General features: G+C 43.4%; 1 protein-coding gene across 1 annotated transcript; it reads right to left on the bottom strand.

Moving 5' to 3' along the window:
* Positions 1-309: 309 nt before the first annotated feature.
* On the bottom strand, positions 310-12,726 carry AGPAT9 (1-acylglycerol-3-phosphate O-acyltransferase 9). Its single transcript, XM_010283969.1, has 11 exons — positions 12,657-12,726; positions 6,593-6,863; positions 6,006-6,080; positions 5,423-5,512; positions 5,127-5,220; positions 4,607-4,722; positions 3,149-3,204; positions 2,574-2,659; positions 1,901-2,029; positions 1,340-1,419; positions 310-493 (listed from the first exon to the last, which is right to left on the bottom strand). The coding sequence occupies exons 1-11, from the start codon at positions 12,679-12,681 to the stop codon at positions 367-369; spliced, it is 1,149 nt and encodes a 382-aa protein (XP_010282271.1). The 5' UTR covers positions 12,682-12,726; the 3' UTR covers positions 310-366.
* Between the last annotated feature and the right edge of the window lie 8,556 nt (positions 12,727-21,282).

The raw sequence follows: 21,282 nt of genomic DNA, 5'->3' as shown, positions 1-21,282 counted from the left end.
TTCCCTTACAAACTCAGAAAAACTGTGGTGCTTTTTCCCTTTTGTCTCTTAACTCTCCACACATTCAGCTCATGAATACCAGAATGCATCATCACACTGAGATGGGGAGGGGCAGGGGAGTGAGAAGAGTGAAAAGGAAGGGAAAGATACAGAGGCACTGCCTTTGGCAGGCTCTGCACCAGCCATACAGAGAATATGCATACACGTGATGAGGGATTCTGTTGCTCCAGTCTTTGTTTTGGGGTTTTTAGGGGTTTTTTGTGAGGGGGTTTTTTTTGTTTGGATGGTGGGGGTTTTTTTCTCCAATTAAAAAGCATTATTCCTGTGAAGGCTGGCTGTGCAAAATTAGTTTCCAAGAACCACCATTCAGTCTGACTCTGTTCCTGTAGACAGACTTCCTATTGATCCATTTCTCACTAGCATCTTGCTGTAGTTTTTCTGCTGTTCTTCTTTGAAAGTATCTTTAACTTTTGCTCGTTTCAGACCTCCATCCCTGAAACAGAGCAAAAGAGAAAAGTAACCCATCATGATTGTTACCACTATTGTTATCAAACTATGTATTATATTAACTATCTTAGTCAACTTTAGAGTCTTAACCTACAAGGTTATTAAGACGTCTTTTTTTCAGAACTTCTAGAACATCCAAGTTTAAGCATGTCTATTAAAACATCTACCTTAAGCTATAATGCTTATGCAGACCAAATTTTGAGTTTAACCCATTAAAGCAGCCTACTCACGTTGGTATCAGGTCATACCTACCATAGAAACCTTTGCCAATCTAGGATGCTATTTCTCTAGACTGTAGAAGCAGTCAATCTTGTGCAACACCATAGCTGCCTCTTGCCTTATATCATTCAGAGGGCCAGCCGGGTCTCGTAGTTGAATCCATTTGCCTATTCTCTTCATCAGAATCTTGCTCAAGTTTGTTTCATATAGTCCTATGAAATCTAGGAATCATGCTGCTACGTACTGAGGTAGGACATAAAGTCAGAGCAGAAAGCCTCAAGCCCTGTGTTTTATTTTTTGTTGTTCATCAGTTTTGTCAAGTAACTTCACTTCTGCTCCTTAATCTCTGCATGAGTCTCAACATGAGAAATAACTGTGAAGGGGCCCTATTCAAAAAGCATCAAGCCTTTAGGTGAAACTCACTGCATGAACGTTACATGCCTTTATGCATCTTTTTTATTTTTACATACATACATGTGAAGTTACTCCCTCATTTTCTCCTGAGTGGAATAAAGTTAGAATGTTATCTGTCACAAAGCTAAGGGAGGAATCACCATTCAATCAAACTAACAACAGACAGTCCATGAAGTCTAACTAGGATGCCATCACTCACCAGGGAAGTTCAGTCAGTCCTCCTTGGCGAGCAATGGCTGACCTCACTCTGTTGGCAAACTGAACAGCATCTTCGCCTTCCTTCAAGGGTCATAAATTCAACACAATCAAAGCAGAGAGAAGTGAATTGAAACAGACTTGGATAACACTTTTCAACTGCTGCCTCATCAAATTAGCTCGTTGCCAAACGATCCATCCCTTATCATGGCAATTCAGTCTGATGTTCCAATGTGATAATAATTTAGCTCATTTTCCGCCTAAAGTGTTGAAATTAGGGGAAAACTTTGCTCCAACAGGATGGAACATTAACAGCATCACTACTGTGAATAGCACCATATTTACTGCTATCCTTTGCATATTTGATGCACTACTGATGGTGCCAAGCTGCAGCAGGAAAAGCTAAGTCAAATCATACTAAGTCAACACTAACAAAAGTCCAGTATAAAATTCTGATTTGGAGACATAGGGTGGGTAGGGGTTTTGGGGAAAAAGAATAAAAAGAGGCACTTGCAGACACAGTCAGGTTCTTAAATAGCGATAAGTCAACTAGATGCTAGATTACCTTTCTAACCATTGGTGGCATGTACCACACGTGGCAAACAATGGCCCAGCTGGTCATTATTCGCAGCAGATAGCTCACAATGTTATATTTGCTGCTGTTCCAGAATGCATCTCCAAACTGAGGATCATACTGTAAGGGATCATAAAAAACAAATGATAAAACCCTTTCCCCACAAATCGCTATGGCCTGTCCCAGATCTGAGGTGGATGCTTTCAGTCACATGCCAGAGTAAAAGAAAATTCATAACTGACATGTTTGCTTACAATGAGGCTTTAGAAAAATTATCATGTGCTTATTAGTGCCGTGTGTGATTACATGACAGAACCAGCAGCAGATGTCACCCATCTGCTCAAAAAGCTAACAGAGCTAAGTCTGCTGCAAGCTGCATGCTTCTCTTACTTTCACCGCTGGGAAGGACTAGCTGCATCTCCCTTCCTTCCAGCTTTCTGGAGGAAGAAGTTGACCCCACCAGATCCTACCAGCCAGGCTCCATAGGCTGAAGGACTTGACTTTCTCATTTCAGCCACTTATACTCTAGGAGTCATCCATGGCACATAGCCAATTGCCAGAGCTACTGTGCTTTCATTAGCAGCTGTATGGAGACAGCTTCCTACCACCCTGACAAAAACAGATCCCAAACTTTCAAATTCAGCAGCTAGCTATTTCCACTTACTTTGATTGCAACAGGATAGATTGTTCCTCCTATTTCAAAGCTCCCCTTCTTGAACATCATCACAGATGTATTGTTTATGCAGGTGCCTGCCCAGAAGAAAAACTGAATTCATCATTTCACACAATCTAACACATTTTAGTAGCAACACTACATCAACATACAGGTCTTACACTCACTCACTAAGGAGCAAATGCAGGCCCTTTATGGGTAAGTTAAGCATCTCTCCCCTGCTTGCTTTCATTCTTTTGTCTTGTAACTGACTCCCTGAATGAAGCCAGAACATATGAGATAAAAACACTAGGCTGAGATTAGATCCATAGGGCAGTGAATTGATATTCACAGGGCAAAAGAAACAATCTTCCCGTTCTTATGCCTACAGCTTCTGCCAGGAGATCCAACAGCCAGGGACAGTATTTTGTTGTCTTCATGCAATCTCATATTAAAGATGAAAAATAGGAATGCCCTCATAAAAACTTAGCTAGAGGTGAACATACATTTGAGCACCAGAAGCCATGAAAAGATAACAGGGATGACATCTACATTGAATGGATATAAGGAGCAGTTCAGCTTCTTACCTTCTGGAAAAATTAAGATTGGGAGCTTGCTTTTATCCGCCACATGTTCCCTGAGTCTGTGAAAGCAGTAGGAAAGCTTAAAAAACAGCTCCTTTCCATTATTCTTTCCCCAGGTAGTTGCATTAAAAATATCTTTACATATAAACACATTTGTTTGAAACAAAAGCCTTTTACTGGACCCTAATTTGTACTCACTATTCTGTTTCTGACAAACCTGAAGCTTTGTGCAAGCCACTCCTTAGGCCCCTGGCACATTACACTGAGGGGTTTTTTCTCTATATATTATTTTATTAATGACTATCGGGGAAGCCAACAAATGTATGCCATTAAGTCAGTCCAATTAACTCTGAAGATTTCTTAAAAAGAGGACTCCTAAATACCTACAGCTCACACTACTTGAATAACCCTTTGGATGACTTGGCAAAGCTGTCCTGCTGTGCAGAGGCCAATGAGGTGGTAAAGGAGTTAACCTGTCAAAATTAACCTGAAAGTTCCTTAAAAATTATTAAGAATGTCTATCACTATACTACAGTGTTCACAGGTATGCCTTTGGTGACATTCTGCAGAAAACTGCCTTTGCAAGCAGCTCATTTTTATAACCAGACATATCTTTACCTCTCACCAAAACAAAGCTTCTTATTTCTAGCAGCTCACAATTTCAAATGAAGTTGAGACAGTCTGTGTCACAGAAAAAGCCCATTTTTTCTTCAGTATTTCTCTTCAACATAAAGTGCCAGGATTTGAACTGTCTTCACATCCTTTCAAAACATATACCTGAATTTATCAGACATTAGTTATTATGCTGATGGATACCCAAATGAGATGTTTTGTGACAGTCTGCGGTAATCCAGACTTTACCAGAACCTTTGGTCTGAACTTTCACCCTGTATAAACTTTCCAAGCCTTCCTTGCTGACCTGGGGACTTGGCATTTTGAGCTGTCTACTGTACCAAAGCCCACAAAAGCAAGCATATTCAGGTCATTCTGAATGATCCTGTTTGCTGCACACCAGCCCTCCAACTCACTCCAAGAGCTGCTATTGAGCCACTACTATACCAACTGCTTCTACTCCTATCCACATCTACCATTTTGCAACACCCTGCATCATTCCAGCCTACAGTAATGTCAAATTACAGATTATTCCTATCCCTGTAATTAGAATTCATAAGCAGAAGTCATTGTTTGGAATAAGACAATCAGATATGGCTCCTGCTAAAAGATGGTGCTTTCGCAAGTTGGTCTTTTGCCCTCTCGAGATGCCAAGGTTTCAAGTTCCCCGCTTCCCATTGCAACCTCATCAGCTTCTTGGGCTTCTGCCTTTCCAAAGCTTTAATGCCTCATCTAGGTCTTTGTTCAGTGACTCTTCGGGGATTACATACCCAGGCGTGGCCTCCCAGGCACTACTAGGTACCGGCGTTACACTACCACTGCAATCCCCTGCTCCAGCCCACACCTCACCTTTTTGTCACTAGATGGCGGTCTTTGATTTCCGAGCGTTCAAACCAGACGTGAGGACAGGCCTTGACTGTGGCTCTCTGAATAACTCCCATTAGTCCACCGTGAACCTGGCCAACCTGCAAGCCCAATAAGGCACATCAGCATATCAGATACATGAAAAGCAAAACTTCCTCTCCTTCACCCTCCCTCAAAAAAAGCCCAAACCCCCTGGAGACTGCAAACCAGGATTGGGTAGTGCCCACAAAAACTATTCTAAAATAGCCCACTAAAATGCATTCACTTGAAAGGATCTAGATACACGCATGGAAGCATACCTCAAGGATTTCACCAGATGAAGAGCCTAGCTTTACCAGCACATAACTTGTAGACCAACTTGAACATTTATACTTCGTCCCACTGATTAGCACTCAAGTTAACGCCTCTACTGTGAAAGTTAAGTGCTAACTCCACAATCAATATCCCACAATCTTTCCCTTTCCTGATCTCTCTCCCTCTGCTCTGGTCATCATGGATCTCATACCATTGCATAGCATCCATCATTTGTCAAAATGATTGCGTCTATCGGTGATGTGTGGTTTGCAACACAAATTCCTCCTTTCTGAGGTTTGTTTTCCCTGCAATTACATAATTTTTTGTTAGACTACTAGTGCACTTAGCACCACATTATACACACAACAGTTCCATAAAGCTGTCAGGTGAGTCAGCCTCTAGTGCGACATTAACCTGCAGGTCAGGAAAGAGCTGCCCCATTTCGAATGGGATACTCAGACACATAGAATATACACACTGTTGATATCACAAAGACAGCTCACTCACTTGTTATGGTAATGGATAGTACCAGACAGAGCTCTGACAAGGATGCGGGAACACGTGAGGTGGACCACTTCACTCAGATAGTTTTTCACACTGTAAGAAATCACAGGCATCTGGAGCATCCTGGAAAGCACCTAGACACGCATGCAATATTCTCCAGCCTATTCAACACAATTCAGAGCTGAAATTTTCCTGGTACTCTCAAGCAGAGAAGGATATTCCCAGCTCTACCACTTACTTGCTACAGCAGCTCAGCCAAGACATGTCATACCCTTGATCTCACTTACCTAGGCAAGACTGTCATCTCCTCACTGGGTATTTTTTAACCCAGCACCATTATCTCCCCTACAATACTCCCTTTAAGTCTCTCATGACAGCATAAGGAACCCATCAGAAATCACCAACCTCAGTGCCAAGCCTGGCAAAAAGTCAGTCTCAACCCAAGTTCAAAATGCCACAAGTTTGTGGGTGCAGTGGACTATCAGTAGTCTTTCACTTGTAAAATCTGTCCAGTGCCTAATCTTGAGCTGTTTGCACCGATGCAATTTGGCAAGTTTGTCCCTCACACACCACACACAGTACCTACCTGCTATTTGGCAGCTGCCCTACCATTGTTGTCCCCGCAATCATTGAGGTAATCCCAATGGCAGCAAGGGTAAAGCTACAGACAAAGTAAGACATTAAATCAAAATAAGTAGTTTTGCCGATTTTAGTATCACCTTCCCCTTTAAAATGGAAACGGATTGCAGGAATTCAGTTATTCCTCAGAAACTTGACATATCCAGCTCTCTAACTCAGTACTCTCTGACACTTTGCTCAAAATCATGGTCTAGCAAAGGCACCAGATTCAGACACTCCAATGCATATAGTATCTGGGAGTTTTAGAGCTTGCCCAACTTACACTTATGTTGCCAATACAGATGACTTCGGGGAAGCATTCACAGAAAAGATAACCACTAGCCCTAATCTACTCTTCACAGTAAATGGCAAGATAAAAAAGTTCTGAATGGCTTCTAAACCATTCAAAGGAGAGTTTAAGCTGGTTCATCTTCTGTATCTGCTAATGCAGATACCCCTTTTTTGGGTTAAAAAAGCTGATATTATGTTTCCCAAGAAAACACACATTTACATATGCTCAGACTGATGAAAATCCCTCAGCACCCATGAGCTTACCGTAAGGGCAGCAGGAAGCAGTACCGCACTATAACCCCAATGACCCACACAACAGTCAGCCTCAGGCTGATGTAGTGGAAGTTGACATTAGTCCTTGTAAGGAGATTCCAGGAGACCAGCTCTTCAGAGGAAAACCTTTGGGTGACTTCATCTTCCACAATGGCCTCAAACCCTTTTCTGCAGAAGTAGAATATGTCAGAGAATTCAAAGTCCACTCGATGCAGACGTGCAATTTCTTTCTCCATAGGCGTTTCATCTCTTTCAATGATACCTTGGGAAGGAAAGGGTAACTGTATGAGCAAATAATTCTATACAGTAACAGTCATCCTCCAAATCACTCACTGCTCTGCATTACTCGAGGAGACAAATTTACTGTTGGAGCCCCTTGACAGCAAGATCAGATGGGTAGCTGAACACAGTATACTCTTTAGTTAAGCCAGTTCTAGCTCCCCTTCCTCACATAAACACCTTGAGCTGCAAATACCAAGCTCTGTTGCCTACTGAAGCTGAAGCAAGAAGGCAAATCCTTTCCCACCATCTGACAAGTCCTCAACTCAGCAATTTTATCCATCTTATGCTTCCAGAGGAAACCAAGTGAGACCTTGACCTTTCCACTCCTTTCTCCTGGTGGTCTGTGTATTTCGGGGCATTCAGTCTCCTCCATGTTCCTTAGGCCGGTCTTTTGTCAGACATTCTGGCATCCCACAGCTACATACAGCTGCTACCTGCCAAAGCCCCAGAATGCAACAGCTACCTAAAATCTGTGTATGGACCAGCTTTGAAACAAATGCACTTCCCTCCCTTCACAGCAGAAGTCTTGTCTGTGAGCAGGCAGGACCACACTAGTTTTTTTATTTTAACTCAAACAAAGAAAAACCCTCCAACAAAGACTAAGTCAAAGAAAGTTGTGCTTACAGGTGCCTTGATATAATTTAGATTGGTATTAACAGTTGTGTTTCAGTTGAACTCTGCCCACATAATACCCAGCAATGGAAAATAAACCTGGAGAGTTCAGAATTGCAGTACAAGTAGCAAGTATTCCCTCCTCTCTTTTAGTTTTTTATACTTATCGCCTGATAAGCACCACTTTCTCAATAGAGCTTTCAAAGGCAAGGACAAATTGTGTAAGTTAAATATACAGATCAAGTAGCTGCTTTCTGGTAGGCAACTCTGGCTCCAGAAATTGATGACTGAAGAAATCTAGAATAACATTGAACCAGAACAACCATCCCCTGAGACACTCAACTAGGATTACAGAGGTCCAAGTTCAGGCTGCCACTCTGTCAGAGATCCTCTGACAAATTGCATAATCTCTGTGTTTCCATGTTAGGATGAAAAAATGGAAAAGGAGGAAGCACCCACCTGTTTCAAGCTACTAGGCAGCCTCCCACAAATACACATCCTACAATGTGGAAATCCACATGCCAAGGAAATCTTGCTAGCAGAAAAACTCTGTGAATATATTTGCTGTGCAAATCACACTCAACGTTTAAGTTTCAAGTGACATGGAAATTCTTTGTATTGCACTGTAGCATACAAATGGGATAACACAAGAAGCTCCAAGTTACAAGTCGCTCAAGTCACTGAGGCAAACACTAAAGAACAACATGCAAGAGAGATGTCACACTGCAACAAAACCTTTTAGCACCTTCAGCTCTGAACTTGGCAGCCACAACTTGCAATTTCAACAGTGGACATCTCAGTGCTTTGTCCTATCACTAGCTTATAAATATAAATTGTTAATATGGCACACCCAAACACCCACATGCCCTTTGGGATCTAAATTATACAAACATGCATCACATCAAACATTGAGCAGGACGGACTACACTTGTGTCTTATTTTAAACCCAAACTAGACCTCTAGTTTGTGGTTCAATTTTTCTCTCAGTCAGTCCCTTAAACCTCTAAGCTGTGAAACAGCCAGGACTGTAGGTAAGCCACTCCAACCTGCCTGCTCCATGCTGCTGATGGGGTGAGAGACAGGTCGTAGCTGAGAAACTAGCTGGGGAACTCTCTAGCACCCATCACACAAATACAACTCCTCTCTCCAGTTCCCAGAGAACTGGGAACACTTTCTCCTTACCCAGCCCCTGGTTCAGCATCAGCCAAGCAGTTGGCTCCCCTGGCTCCTGCTTCTTGGCTGAAACCAGCCCAGAGTTCAAGTTTAACACACTGCTGGCACAGCCGAAATAGCACAGCTGTAATGTCTCGCCTCACCAGCCTGCGCTGTCATTGTCACACGACACCCCCATGTGCAAGCTGGCTTGCAGCCTTGGGATAAGCTACTCTGAGCCAAGATCTCAGCAGCACCCAAAAGTATTATGAACAGAATTAAACACATGCTGCTCAGGTGATGTACTTAGACTTCTTGTAATCAGAAGTAACACTTCATGTCCTTTAATCCCTTGGCCATGGGCAGAGCTGAGTTTGCTAATGGCAGCTAAAAGGCAGCATTATGCAGGATTACAGCAAACATCACCCTCAACCAAAAAAGCTGTAGCCACTGCTTTTCTCAGTGCAACAGCACAAGCCCCAAGCTTGTGCTCACATACTCTAGTCAGCTAATTATACAAGGCTCAAATTTGACACCATCTACTTATAGTCACATTATTCGCATAAGTTTTCTTTTAGTGGATGACACTTTCAAAACTCTGACTTAACAGCGACTTTGAGTTTAAGCCCACAAACTTGAAGAGGAGTGCCTTTTGACACCGCCAACACCCACACCAACAGCTGAGAGAGACATTTAGCCTCCAACTATCTGCTCACCCAAGAGCTACCATTGGAGGGTCCCCAAGAGGGACCTTGAGGTGACAGCACCAGGTAATTCCCCACACAACAACTACACCAGCCAACTTTTCTTAGGACTATTGTTTAGCACTATACCAACACAGGAGCACTGGCTGCCATTTCTGCCAACAGATGTGAAATACGCTGGATTTGGTACTGCAGAGAAATGTGTCTCAATCATGCTCTCTCTTGTCTTTCATATTGAGGGACACTATATTTTAAGGTCTTTGGGGGAGGACCATTTTTGCTCTGCCTGTGTGCTGGTTTTGGCTGGGATAGAGTTAATTTTCTTCAGAGTAGCTAGTATGGGGCTATGTTTTGGATTTGTGCCGAAAACACTGTTGATAATTCAAGGATGTTTTAGTCACTGCTGAGCAGTGCTTACACAGAGTCAAGGCCTTTTCTGCTTCTCGCACTATCCCACCAGCGAGGAGGCTGGGGTGCACAAGAAGTTGGGAGAGGACACAGCTGGTACAGCTGACCCATGCTGACCAAAGGGATATTCCATACCATATGACATTGTGCTCAGCATATAAAGCTGGGGGAAGAAGGAAGGAGGGATGTTTGGAGTTACAGCATTTGTCTTCCCAAGTAACCATTATGCATGATGAAGCCCTGCTTTGCTGGGGTGGCTGAACACCTGCCTGCCCATGGGAAGTAGTGAATTAATGCCTTGTTTTGCTTTGCTTGTGCATGCAGCTTTTGCTTTACCTATTAAACTGTCTTTATCCCAACCCACGAGTTTTCTCACTTTTAGTCTTCCAAATTTTCTCCCCCATCCTGCCATGGAGGTAGTGAGTGAGTGGCTGTGTGGAGTTTAGTTGCTGGCTGGAGTTAAACCACAACAGCCTGGGAACAGGAAAACTTGACCTTGCACATGCATCTGCAATGCTCCCTCCTATCCTTACCCACCTCCTAGTGAGGACTGGATGGTCAGGGAAGATGGAAGAGGTGCTACACATTCCCCTGCAGCACTTAAACATGTATATGCATTTACACACATAGTCACTTACCTTTACCCTGTTTTAATCAGCTGTTCTGTAATTCATTATCACCCAGAATTTCTCCTCCCTCTGTGTAAATATTGTGTAATGCAGTTGGGCCTCTCCACCTGCTCACGTTCTGTCACTTCAGGGCATATCAACTTATATACTGCACTGTTAGACTATACCTGCCCTGGCCCTCAAGTACTTTCATTCACATACAGGAACCCAGACTCCTAATCACAAGTCAGTCCTATGCTTAAAAAGTTCCCAAGAGCAATATACAGAGCACAGCTTGGGACTGCAGACTCCACATCTCCCCAGCTCCCCATACCTTCTCAAGTAAGGAATAGTTAGACTCCAGCTTACTGCAGTAAGGGCCACCTACAGTGGGGAAAGGTTTTAATTTTAATTTCAAATATAAGAAGGATATTAGAAAGTGTGCTTCTGGCCACCATTGCGATTGTGTATCCCCATCCATAAGACCACTTGAACATAGCCCACATGCAATCATCTGTATGAATTACCTCAGGCCATTTTTACTATCACTAATGCTCCAGACAGTGGAGTACACTAAGGTAGTGCAACAGGTTCTGAACTACAGCACATATTATCACTATACACCCCTCAGTCACACATAGAGAGGGAAATAGGTACTTGCAGTTTTATTGAAAGATAGCTCATAGAACATGATCTACTACCTGGGTCCTCTCTCCCTTTACCTTTCTGTTCTAGAGAATAAACAACTATGTGCCGGAATGATCAGATATCTATGAACACAATAGCTCCTACTGTGCAGCTAAAGCAGCACAGATGGTTCTCTTGCCCTCTCACTGACCCATGGCATGATGGGACACTATCATCCTTACAGGAAGAAAAAGGATATATTGCTGCATCACTGAACCTGTGAAACATAGATAGCAGAGCACTGACATTATTTGGAAGGATCACTCACCTTGCCTTCCCCCAACCCCCAAAAAACCCTCACATCTTTCAGGACACTGAATGATATGGGACATACTTTTTCTTGGCCACTTTAAAGTCAGCAATTAAATAAGACAAATTTTAACCTGTTTTGAGAGCTGCTGTACCGTATCTCCATTTTTTTATTACAGGTGCTAACTGACAGTTGGATCTGCTACCATTGGAGCCTGTTTCATGCCTGGCCTGCAGATAGTGCAGTACCAGTGTTTACGGTATTGTTTTTTTAGTCCTTTAGACACAACCGGTGCAGCAGTTCAGTCCCCATTACTGTATCATGTTCACAGGAGCTAATTCATAGAATCAGACAACAATTTACTTGTCTACTAACTGGCAAGCTGGTCCTGTTTCCAGCTGTGCTGCCTAATGAGGGAGCACATAGAAAATGCTGACACTGCTGTCAAAAACAGGCAAATCAATAGCAATACCAAGGCAGTCAGGAACGAGGAAAAAAAACAAGCACTGTCTGCAATGCCTTATTCAGCCTTCCCCTATTTCCTGGAGTAACTCAGACTGCTCTCACTGCACTTACAGCTCCAAAGTCTTACAGCCAACTCTGACCTACCATGCACAGTATGGGTTAAAATATAGTAAATAAATAAAAAATAGTAAATAAAATATAGTAAAAGAGCTCATTTCAAAATTAGGCTAAAGGAAGAAATATGAAGCAATTCTTCAGCTGTCTTTCTACAGATAATGAGTGTGAGAAGTTCATCTGGGAAACACTGAGATAACTCCAGGGGGCAAAAGGTGAACAGCAGCAGACTGAAAAAAGGGAACAAGTATAACACCGCACAATTCCATCCAGCAGTCCTACAACAGAAAAAGCACTGAGCTTGGGCAAGAAAAGTGCTGTTCACTAAACAATCAGATCTCCTCAGAGATTAAATGTACTCTGATGCTGTTAGGACTGAGACAGGTGCCCAGCAACCCTGCAAGCAGCTATCTAAAGACAGATTTCAAGACAAAAGTCAACCTCATATTGCAACTCAAAAATTTCCCTCAACTGATGAGTCTCCATCTTAAGCTCTACTTTGTTTTGTTAAACTTAATGTTATTTCATACCCTTCATTTCCTCTTCCCCTGATTTTTCAGCCATTCAGTACAAGCCAGTAAAAGAAGCATATCATTCTGCAGGAACAGTTCTTGCGCCAGTAGCATTGCAAAACAATTAGGTGTAGCAGTTAGCTTGTAACCACCCCCCCTCTTCTCCAGTTCTCTCGTGCACACATCTAACTTCTCCATTTGAAAAGGACCCAGTTCTACTAACATTAGTCTTATCAATTTTATGTTACCCCAAGCTCTCACCATTAGCAGCAGGAGTCTTTAGCATCTGTGGCTGTGGTTTTTTGACACCTTTTTCTATCCGTATAGTGGCCCACTGTTGAAGAGAAATAAAATATTAGTTTCACAAATGTAGTATTCACTTAAGAAAAAAGTCACCTAAAAAAGCAACAGTTAATCAAAGACAGGTTGTGATTTTCAAAAAGTATCTCCACCAGGTAATCATCACCCATATTTCTCAGGTATATCTACAACACAGTTCCTCTGAAGAAACATTGTCTCAGTGTATTTAATAATCAAAAAAACACCCAGTGCTAGTCAGTACTTCCCAACTCTGCTTGCCAGTCTTCAGAGAGCCAACTCGGTGCTTCACAGACGTTCCAGTTCAGATTCACAGCCACCAAGAGCCTAATAGGCCTCTGTCAGCCTTGCTACTTGCACACCAGCCACCGAGTCATGGCTGCATGGGACGCTCCAGGAGCTCAGAGAGACAACAGCCCCTAAGCACATACCACACATTCACAGAGCCGACAGACACATTAGCTCATCTTGTCTTCTTTCAGAATAGTTGCACCATACTGAAGCAAAAAAAAAAATCCTAACTGGGTTATGTCAAACTAAGGCCTGCATACAGCTAACTCCGCTAAAAAGCAAAACAGCATTTGCAGTCATGGGAAGTCTCATTTAAGTCCAGCTTCAGTCCAAAAAGGACTGCACCCAAGATTTTTCCAAGCTGAACAAAACTGAAATTTCCCTTGACTCTGCGACTGCTCCTGTGTTGGTATTTTAGAGCTCTGGGCAGCAGAGAAACAGGCCAAATCACCAGCTCTAGCGTACAAGTGCAAAGAGCCTCTTCCCTTGCCCTTGGGAAGGGCTGCCAGCTCACTGGGGTTAACATGCTATTTTCTAGTGGGGAGGGCTGGGAGAATGAGATTGAAATAGGTGATATGAACTCTGCTCTCCTTTCCAGCAGCTCTGCTCCAGGCAAACCCCCGTGGCAGAACCACATGGGCAGGCGTCAGGAGACTCCTCTCATTTCGAACCCTGATGGGGCTGGAGCCAGTTTAACCTGTTCTCAGGCCAAGAGGCTTTCTTGACCTTCAGTTGACTCAGTTCCACACAGTGCTTTTAAATAGCCCTTCTATCTCCTACGTCAGGCTTCATTTTTACTGGGTTAACAATTACAACCCCTTTGCTGCCCCAAAAGCCTGCCCGTGATGACAGAGTAGCCCTTCTAGCCTGGATCTTTTTCTCTACACAGCAGCTTTGCGAAGGGACAGAAAGGTCAGCCAAAGACGACTGACTTTGTGGCTCCCCATTATGCACATTAATTCCTCTCTCACAAGACTTAATCCTATTTCTAGGAATACTGTTACAGTAGGCATTTCCAAGACAGGCAGGTGACCTGGCACAAATGAGCTCATACCAAAAGATCAGGATATTAACAACTTACTCTCCAGTCCTTAAGCAGTATCAAAGGCATACTTTAACAGCATACAGATGGTCCTCACTGGTCTGCACAGAAAGGATCCAGACCAATGCTAAACGATGCAGTTTGTATCTCTCCCGTCCAACAAAGCTGTGGGGCCTTTGGGGATGCAGTTTTCTTCTGAAGCGTCAGTATCCTGACTCATTACCCCCACCACATAACTTCTCAGGAACCGCCAAACACTGATTACTATATCAGTTCTTGCTAAATCACAACCTACCCTGCCAGTATATTCACATCTTTTCTCAGTTCCACTGCTGCTAAGTCAATAGCTGTTCCAGGAACTAATTTTACCTGCAGGAGTAACTCAGTACTTTCCGGCTACACACCATCCTCAGCAGTGGTATGGCCATAAAAGTTCTGGGGAAGTACCAAAATGAAACATTGTTCAAGGAAGAAACTATTCACAGTACCTCCATGTCTACATTTCTTCTACTAAATGGATTTGGGGGTACAGGTGGACCAGCAAATACATTGACACAATCGTTCTCTGACTAGACTTGAACCACTGTATTCAATGAATTAAAATATCTATAACCAGTTAAGTCACTTATTATATAGAGTAAGAACATATTTGGCTAATGGTCTCAGCCATATACACTAGCTGAGAAAGTAAGTTTTAATCTTCCAAATCCTCTCAAACAGATAATAAAAATCTAGCCCTGCCACCTTTTGTTTTGCAAAACCTGGTTGGTGCTCAGAAAGGGCATGCAACACTCCCTTCACAATGCTCTTGCTTACAGAAATCCTGCAGTTACAACTTCATGCTAGACAGAGTCAAAAAGTTTAAGCCTCAGCACAAGCCATGAGGACACAGGCTATTGAGACTATTAGCTTTGTAATGCTAAAAAACTTGCAACACCCTGCTGCACTGCAGGATCTTTTTACACTCTGCTATGCAAAGGAGGCAGTGGACTCTTCCCAAAGCAGACAGAAATGGCAGGGTCATGTAACCCAAGTAAGCTTCCACTACTTAGATGCATTTATCTACCCTATTCTTTTGCTTTCAAGTAGTCTGACTTTTGGTCCACAAGTTCATCTAACTCCACAAAGCTGCAATACCCCACCTAGGGGATGGGGGGGACAGGGGCAAAGAGAAAGACTGGAGACCATAGTTCCCTTTACCCTCTAGCCATACCTTCCCAGGCGATCCGCCACAAGCTTGACACCAGAGTGGCATCTTGTACAAAGGTTGCACAGAGCGTTCCAGGGGACAGCTGACTTTTGCTCCACAAGTCAATAGTTGAGGCAGTTTTACTTTTGGTGCCAGATCTCCCAGGGGATTTAAGCATGCTTCATAAAACCAGCAAGAATGAGACCAGCTCCCCCTCTTGTTCCCCTCTTGGCCAGGAACCTTTGCACATTCATAAGGGCCCACATCTACCAGATGCTACAGCAAATCAGTTTTAAGTCCTCTATGTTAGCTTTCTTCTTACAGAATCAAAGAATCATTTAGGTTGGAAAAGACTATTAAGATCATTAAGTCCAACCGTTAACCTAGCACTGCCAAATCCACCACTAAACCATGTCCCTAAGCACCACATCTACATGTCTTTTAAATACCTCCAGAGATGGTGACTCAACCACTTCCTTGGGCAGCCTGTTCCAATGCTTGACAGCCCCTTTAGGTGAAAAAATTTTTCCTAATATCCAATCTAAACATCTCCTGGAACAACTTGAGGCCATTTCCTCTTGTTCTGTCACTTGTTACTTGGGAGAAGAGACCAACACCCACCTCATCACAACCTCCTTTTTTTCCAGGCTAAACAATCCCAGTTTCCTCAGCTGCTTCTCATAGGACTTGCTCTCTAGACCCTTCACCAGCTTTGTTGCCCTTCTTTAGACACGCTCCAGCACCTCAATGTCTTTCTCGTAGGGAGGGGCCCAAAACTGAACACAGTACTTGAGGTACAGCCTCACCAGTGCCAAGTACAGGGGCACAATCACTTCCCTACTCCTGCTGGCCACACTATTTCTGATACAAGCCACGATGCTATAGGCCGCCTTGGCCACCTGGGCACCCTGCTGGCTCACATTCAGCTGGTTGTCAACCAACACCTCCAGGTCCTTTTTCCACCAGGCAGCTATCCAGCCACTCCTCCCCAAGTCTGTAGCGTTGCATGGGGTTGCTGTGACCCAAGTGCAGGACCTGGCATTGAGCATTGTTGAACCTCACACAGTTGGCCTCGGCCCATTGATCCAGCCTGTCCAGATCCCTCTGTAGAACCTTCCTTCCCTCAAGCACATCAACACTCCCACCCAACTTGGTGTCATCTGCAAACTTACTGGAGGTGCACTAGATCCCCTCATCCAGATCACTGAGAAAGATATTAAACAGAACTGTCCCCAGTATTGAGCCCTGAGGAACACCACTTGTGACCACCACCAACTGGATTTAACTCCATTCACTACAACTCTTTGGGCCTGGCCATCCAGCCAGTTTTTTACCCAGCCAAGAATATGCCCATCCAAGCCATGAGCAGCCAGTTTCTCCAGGAGAATGCTGTGGGAAACTGTGTCAAAGGTTTTACCAAAGTCTAGGTAGACAACATCCACAGCCTTTCCCTCATCCATGAAGCAGGTCACCTTGTCATAGAAGATCAGGTTGGTCACACAGAACCTGCCTTTCATAAACCCATGCTGACTAGGCTTGATCATCTGGTTGTCCTGTACGTGCCACATGATGGCACTCAAGATGATCTACTCCATAACCTTCCGCAGCACCAAGGTCAGACTGACAGGCCAGTAGTTCCCCAGATCCTCCTTCCGGTCCGTCTTGTAGATGTGTGTCACATTTGCTTACCTCTAGCCAACTAGGACCTCCCTGGTTAGCCAGGACTGCTGAAAAATGATTGAAAGTGGCATGGTGAACCAAGCTTCCGCCAGCTCCCTCAGTACCCTTGGATGGATCCCATCCAGCCCCATAGACTTGTGTGTGTCTAACTGGCGTAGCAGGTCGCTAACCATTTCTCCTTGGATTACAGGGGCTTCATTCTGCTCCCGATCCCATCCAGCCCCATAGACTTTGTGTGTCTAACTGGCGTAGCAGGTCGCTAACCATTTCTCCTTGGATTACAGGGGCTTCATTCTGCTCCCCGTTTGTCTTGCAGCTCAGTGGGGTGGGTACCCCAAGAACAACTGGCCGTACTATTAAAGACTGAGGCAAAGAAGGCATTAAGTACCTCAGCCTTTTCCTCATCCTTTGTCCCTATGTTTCCCCCCACATGAAGATTCTCCTTCGGTCTCCTTTTGTTGCTAATGTATTTACAGAAACATTTTTTTGCCTTTTACTGCAGTAGCCAGATTAAGTTCTAGTTGGGCTTTGGCCCTTCTAATTTTCTCTCTGCATAACCTCACAATATCCTTGTAGTCCTCCCAAGTTGCCCGCCCCTTATTCCAAAGGTCATTAACTCTCCTTTTTTCCCCCCTCCGAGTTCCAGCCAAAGCTCTCTGTTCAGCCAGGCCAGTCTTATTCCCCACCAGCTCATCTTCTGGCACGTGGGAATGGCCTGCTCCTGCACCTTCAAGATTTCCTTCTTGAAGAATGCCCAGCCTTCCTAGACTCCTTCGCCCTGAATCCATCATATTTCCAAAAACTATGCATGTTCCAGCAACCAAGCAGCAAGACATTTTTACTTAGCTTTACTTAATTTAATACTTCCACTTATTCGCAGGCACCTGAAATAAAGGCACTATCAAAGCCAAAATTTTAACTTTGATCAAGTGAAAAGCTTGTCTGGAAAGGCTTGTCTTATCCAGTCTGGAAAACAAGAGAGATACCACATGCAGCTATGTGAGTAATTTCCCTTCCTTCCCACTAGCTAGGGATTTGCACCATCCATTGTCATTTCAGCTGGTTCCTATGCTAAAGCACAGTTTTATGCTACAAGAGCTATCACAGTGTAACCTAATCCATCCCACGGAGGAGAAAATAATGTGTTTGTGTATTAGAGATCAAAAAGCATGAAACAAGATTATAAGCCATAGCCTCCATTCTACTCAGGAGATGAGCAAAAAGCAGACCCGCAGGTCTTTTGGATTTATCACTTACCCGTAACATTGACACAAACCTAAGTGGCTTCTCCCAGCTTGGGAGCTGGTGCTGAGCAGGCAGTCTCAAGTACCTTGGTGCAGACTTAAGTCTTTAGCAGGGATTCATGAAGCAGTTTTTGGGAATGAGTATAAAACACCAGGTTCCTGGGCAGATTAAAAATAGTTCAGCAGCTGGGGCTACCCACTGAACTAGCACGTAAAGTTAGAAAGCAGCATGATCACAGAAACTACACAAACACCACCACAGGTCTGATTCTGAAATTTTGGTATTCCAACTGCTCAGGACAAAGTAGCTTGGATGCTTTAATGACACACAGCACAGTCTGAAGATATCACACTTCACTAGGCAAGGAACATATCAGCCTTTCCCTGAAAAGGTTTCCCTCCTCATCCTCATAGGAATGGCTTCTAATTTATCAGCACTTCAAAAAATACAAACACACAGCAAGTCAACAGCCTATACAAAATGGCGAAAAGAACAATTTAATTCATGCATCACTATATAGGACCTATGCAGTACTGGAGAAAGTTCTAGTTAGACCTCAGAGGCAAAAATCATACATTATTTACAAGAGATGGCAAAAAAAATTATTTCCAAAGCCAAGCTTGACATGTTGTTTCATGAACATATATCTAGAGATACTATGATATAGTATACTACGTATATGATACTAAATAGTATCATATATATAGTATATACATGATATATAGTATATACATGATATGTAGTATATACTATATACTATAGTATACTACATATATGATATAGTATACTATAGTATACTATGATCCTAGATACTAGGATCAATCACAAGTCATTAGGAACACTTCAGGGACTTCTCCTGTTTCCCTAACAGATGGGCCTTCGCCTTCCACCCAATTTATCACATTTACATCACCTCTGGCTTAATAGCAATGCTTGAAAATTATTCTGAGGAGGAGAGAATTATTAACGATGACTGAAATCTGCAGTCATATGGAGTTAGATCACTGGTGTTCCCCTACTCAAAGGCACTGCCAGGTCATGTTCAGAGCAAAAGTTTATATGCTAATTTAGGTGAGCACACCTCCTTGGAGTCTCTCCAAACCTCATAACAGATTTCATAGAGCCTCCCACACAATGCTACGTTGTTTAAAGCAGCAAAACATGCATGACAATGATTGGGTTGTTTTGTGTGAAAATACCACCATCAAGAGGGGCAACCATTCCTGACTGAGGGTAAAAGGTCCTCTGTGGTCTCCCACACTATCTTTTCCTCATTCTGATGGGACATCCTCATTACTGCCTCCAAGCAGCTTTCCAAATTCTTCTGCATACATGAGTTGTATAGCAAGTCCTGGTGGACAGGTATCCAAAGAAAAACAGAGTCCAGCTTTACAGAAAAACACCAAGGTCATCAGCAACAGAAATGCCAAGCAGCTTCTTTTACACCAGCTGCACAAATTATTACTTTAAGGCAAGCTCTGAATACAGCAGCTGTTATTTTTTTAACAGCATTTCCTTATCAACAGTATCAGAAATCCCAGTGCTCCCATGCTGTGAAATTGAGAGCAGTTTGAGATCAGAGTTGTTGACCAGAAAGATGCTGCGTTAATTAATGCTGCAATCCCAGCAGAGAGTAACCCCCATCTCTGCCAACCTTACTTATATGCAAGGAGTCTTGATGATTAAATCTGTGGAAAACATACATAATGGCCTTCATAGGACCGGGGCTACATTAATATAACCCAGGTATTTACTTGAAGGTTATGCAGCAGATTTGCTAAAATACTATTCTGAAAGACAGTCCAAGCCCTGTAAACAGGGGTGTGTCATTCACATCAGGCACATCTCCAAGACATGCTTCTTGTTAACATCTGAGCTGGCAGCCTTCAGAGTTACTCTGTCACTTCAGAGCTCTCTCTTTCTCCTCTGCCCAGCAGCACTTGAAGGATACCGACTACACAGAGGCCTTATTGACACTGCGCAATGACATTAGTCAGCAAAGCTTGCTTTAGAGGCCAGCGAGTTAAAGAGGAAACAGTCAAAACCCCACAATGATTCACCTATTTACTAGGTTATACATTCTCCTTTTCCCTTCCCCGCCCTTACACCCAGCACCACACGCAATCCTGATGGTGGTTCATGGGAAGAAGCGGCAGTCTGGCATACGTGGGACAGGACATAACAGCCCATCCCACCTACCCTGCACAGCCACAATCTACAGTTTGATGACAGGCACCAAAAGGTCCATTTTCCCCAACAGGTATATTAGTCTTAAGTTTAGGTCCATTCACATTGCCATGGTCATCTGCAACACAAGTACCTTTGGCTTCACCTCCTAGCTACCAAATAATGTTACACCCTTGTCTAGTGAAAGCACGTTCCCTGCAGAGCAGCATAATAAGCTATTAGAAATTGCTTCTGTTACAAGGGGCCACTATTAAACCCAGATGGATCAGTTACAGGACGTTAAAAACACCTACGACTTCAAGCATCTGTTGTGCATTACAGCGCAATCAGCAAAACCAACCACCCAAGAAATGCTTTCTCTGCTAACTGCAAGACAAAGACAATCAAAGAGCCTCAAGAGATGGGGGTGGGGAGGGGGAGCTTTCAAAGTGTTTGCAGCCATTAACAAACTATTAGCCAAAAAATACACAATAACATGATGTTAGTTTATAGCCAGGCTGTTTCTTAACACAAGTGTGACCTAATAACTTCACTTCTCTCAGGCTAGCTTGTTTCTTAATATTTCACAAGTAACACGCACCACACAGTTCAAAAATACGAGAAGTGTTGCCCAAGAGCAAGCAGGGCAGTCTGTACAAGTGCTGCTGACAAGTCAACCCTACTGTCTCAGGGAGCTAGGCACACCCTAGGGGGAAAAAAAAAAAAACCACACACACAAAAAACCCCCAGCAGACTGGAAAAAAACCACCAGAGTACTTGGATTAGTTCTTAACAAGGTGAGCTGCAATCTGTCAAGCAGAGATCATCACTCAGGGGGGCTCATCACTACTGCCAAATATATAGGCACACAGTCTAAACTAGTCCTCCAGATTTTCTACAAACTGATGGAACTAGAGAAGCAGATTGCTCTGTGGGCCTTAATGAAAGACAAATCA

This window comes from Phaethon lepturus, unplaced genomic scaffold (genome assembly GCF_000687285.1).
Source record: "Phaethon lepturus isolate BGI_N335 unplaced genomic scaffold, ASM68728v1 scaffold2723, whole genome shotgun sequence".
NCBI classification, from domain to species: Eukaryota; Metazoa; Chordata; class Aves; order Phaethontiformes; family Phaethontidae; genus Phaethon; species Phaethon lepturus.
The sequence above is the reverse complement of the archived record's forward strand: the minus strand, read 5'-3'. Positions and strand labels throughout refer to the sequence as shown.

What these genes read in the sequence shown, in the direction of transcription:
- AGPAT9 (XM_010283969.1), bottom strand. Translation starts at nt 12,681, where the DNA reads ATGCTAAAGACTCCTGCTGCTAATG. An exon ending in TGCTTCCTGCTGCCCTTACG is followed by an intron (nt 6,081 to 6,592) that starts GTAAGCTCATGG and finishes CTTTGTCTGTAG; the next exon opens with CTTTACCCTTGCTGCCATTG. An exon ending in ACTATCCATTACCATAACAA is followed by an intron (nt 5,221 to 5,422) that starts GTGAGTGAGCTG and finishes ATGTAATTGCAG; the next exon opens with GGAAAACAAACCTCAGAAAG.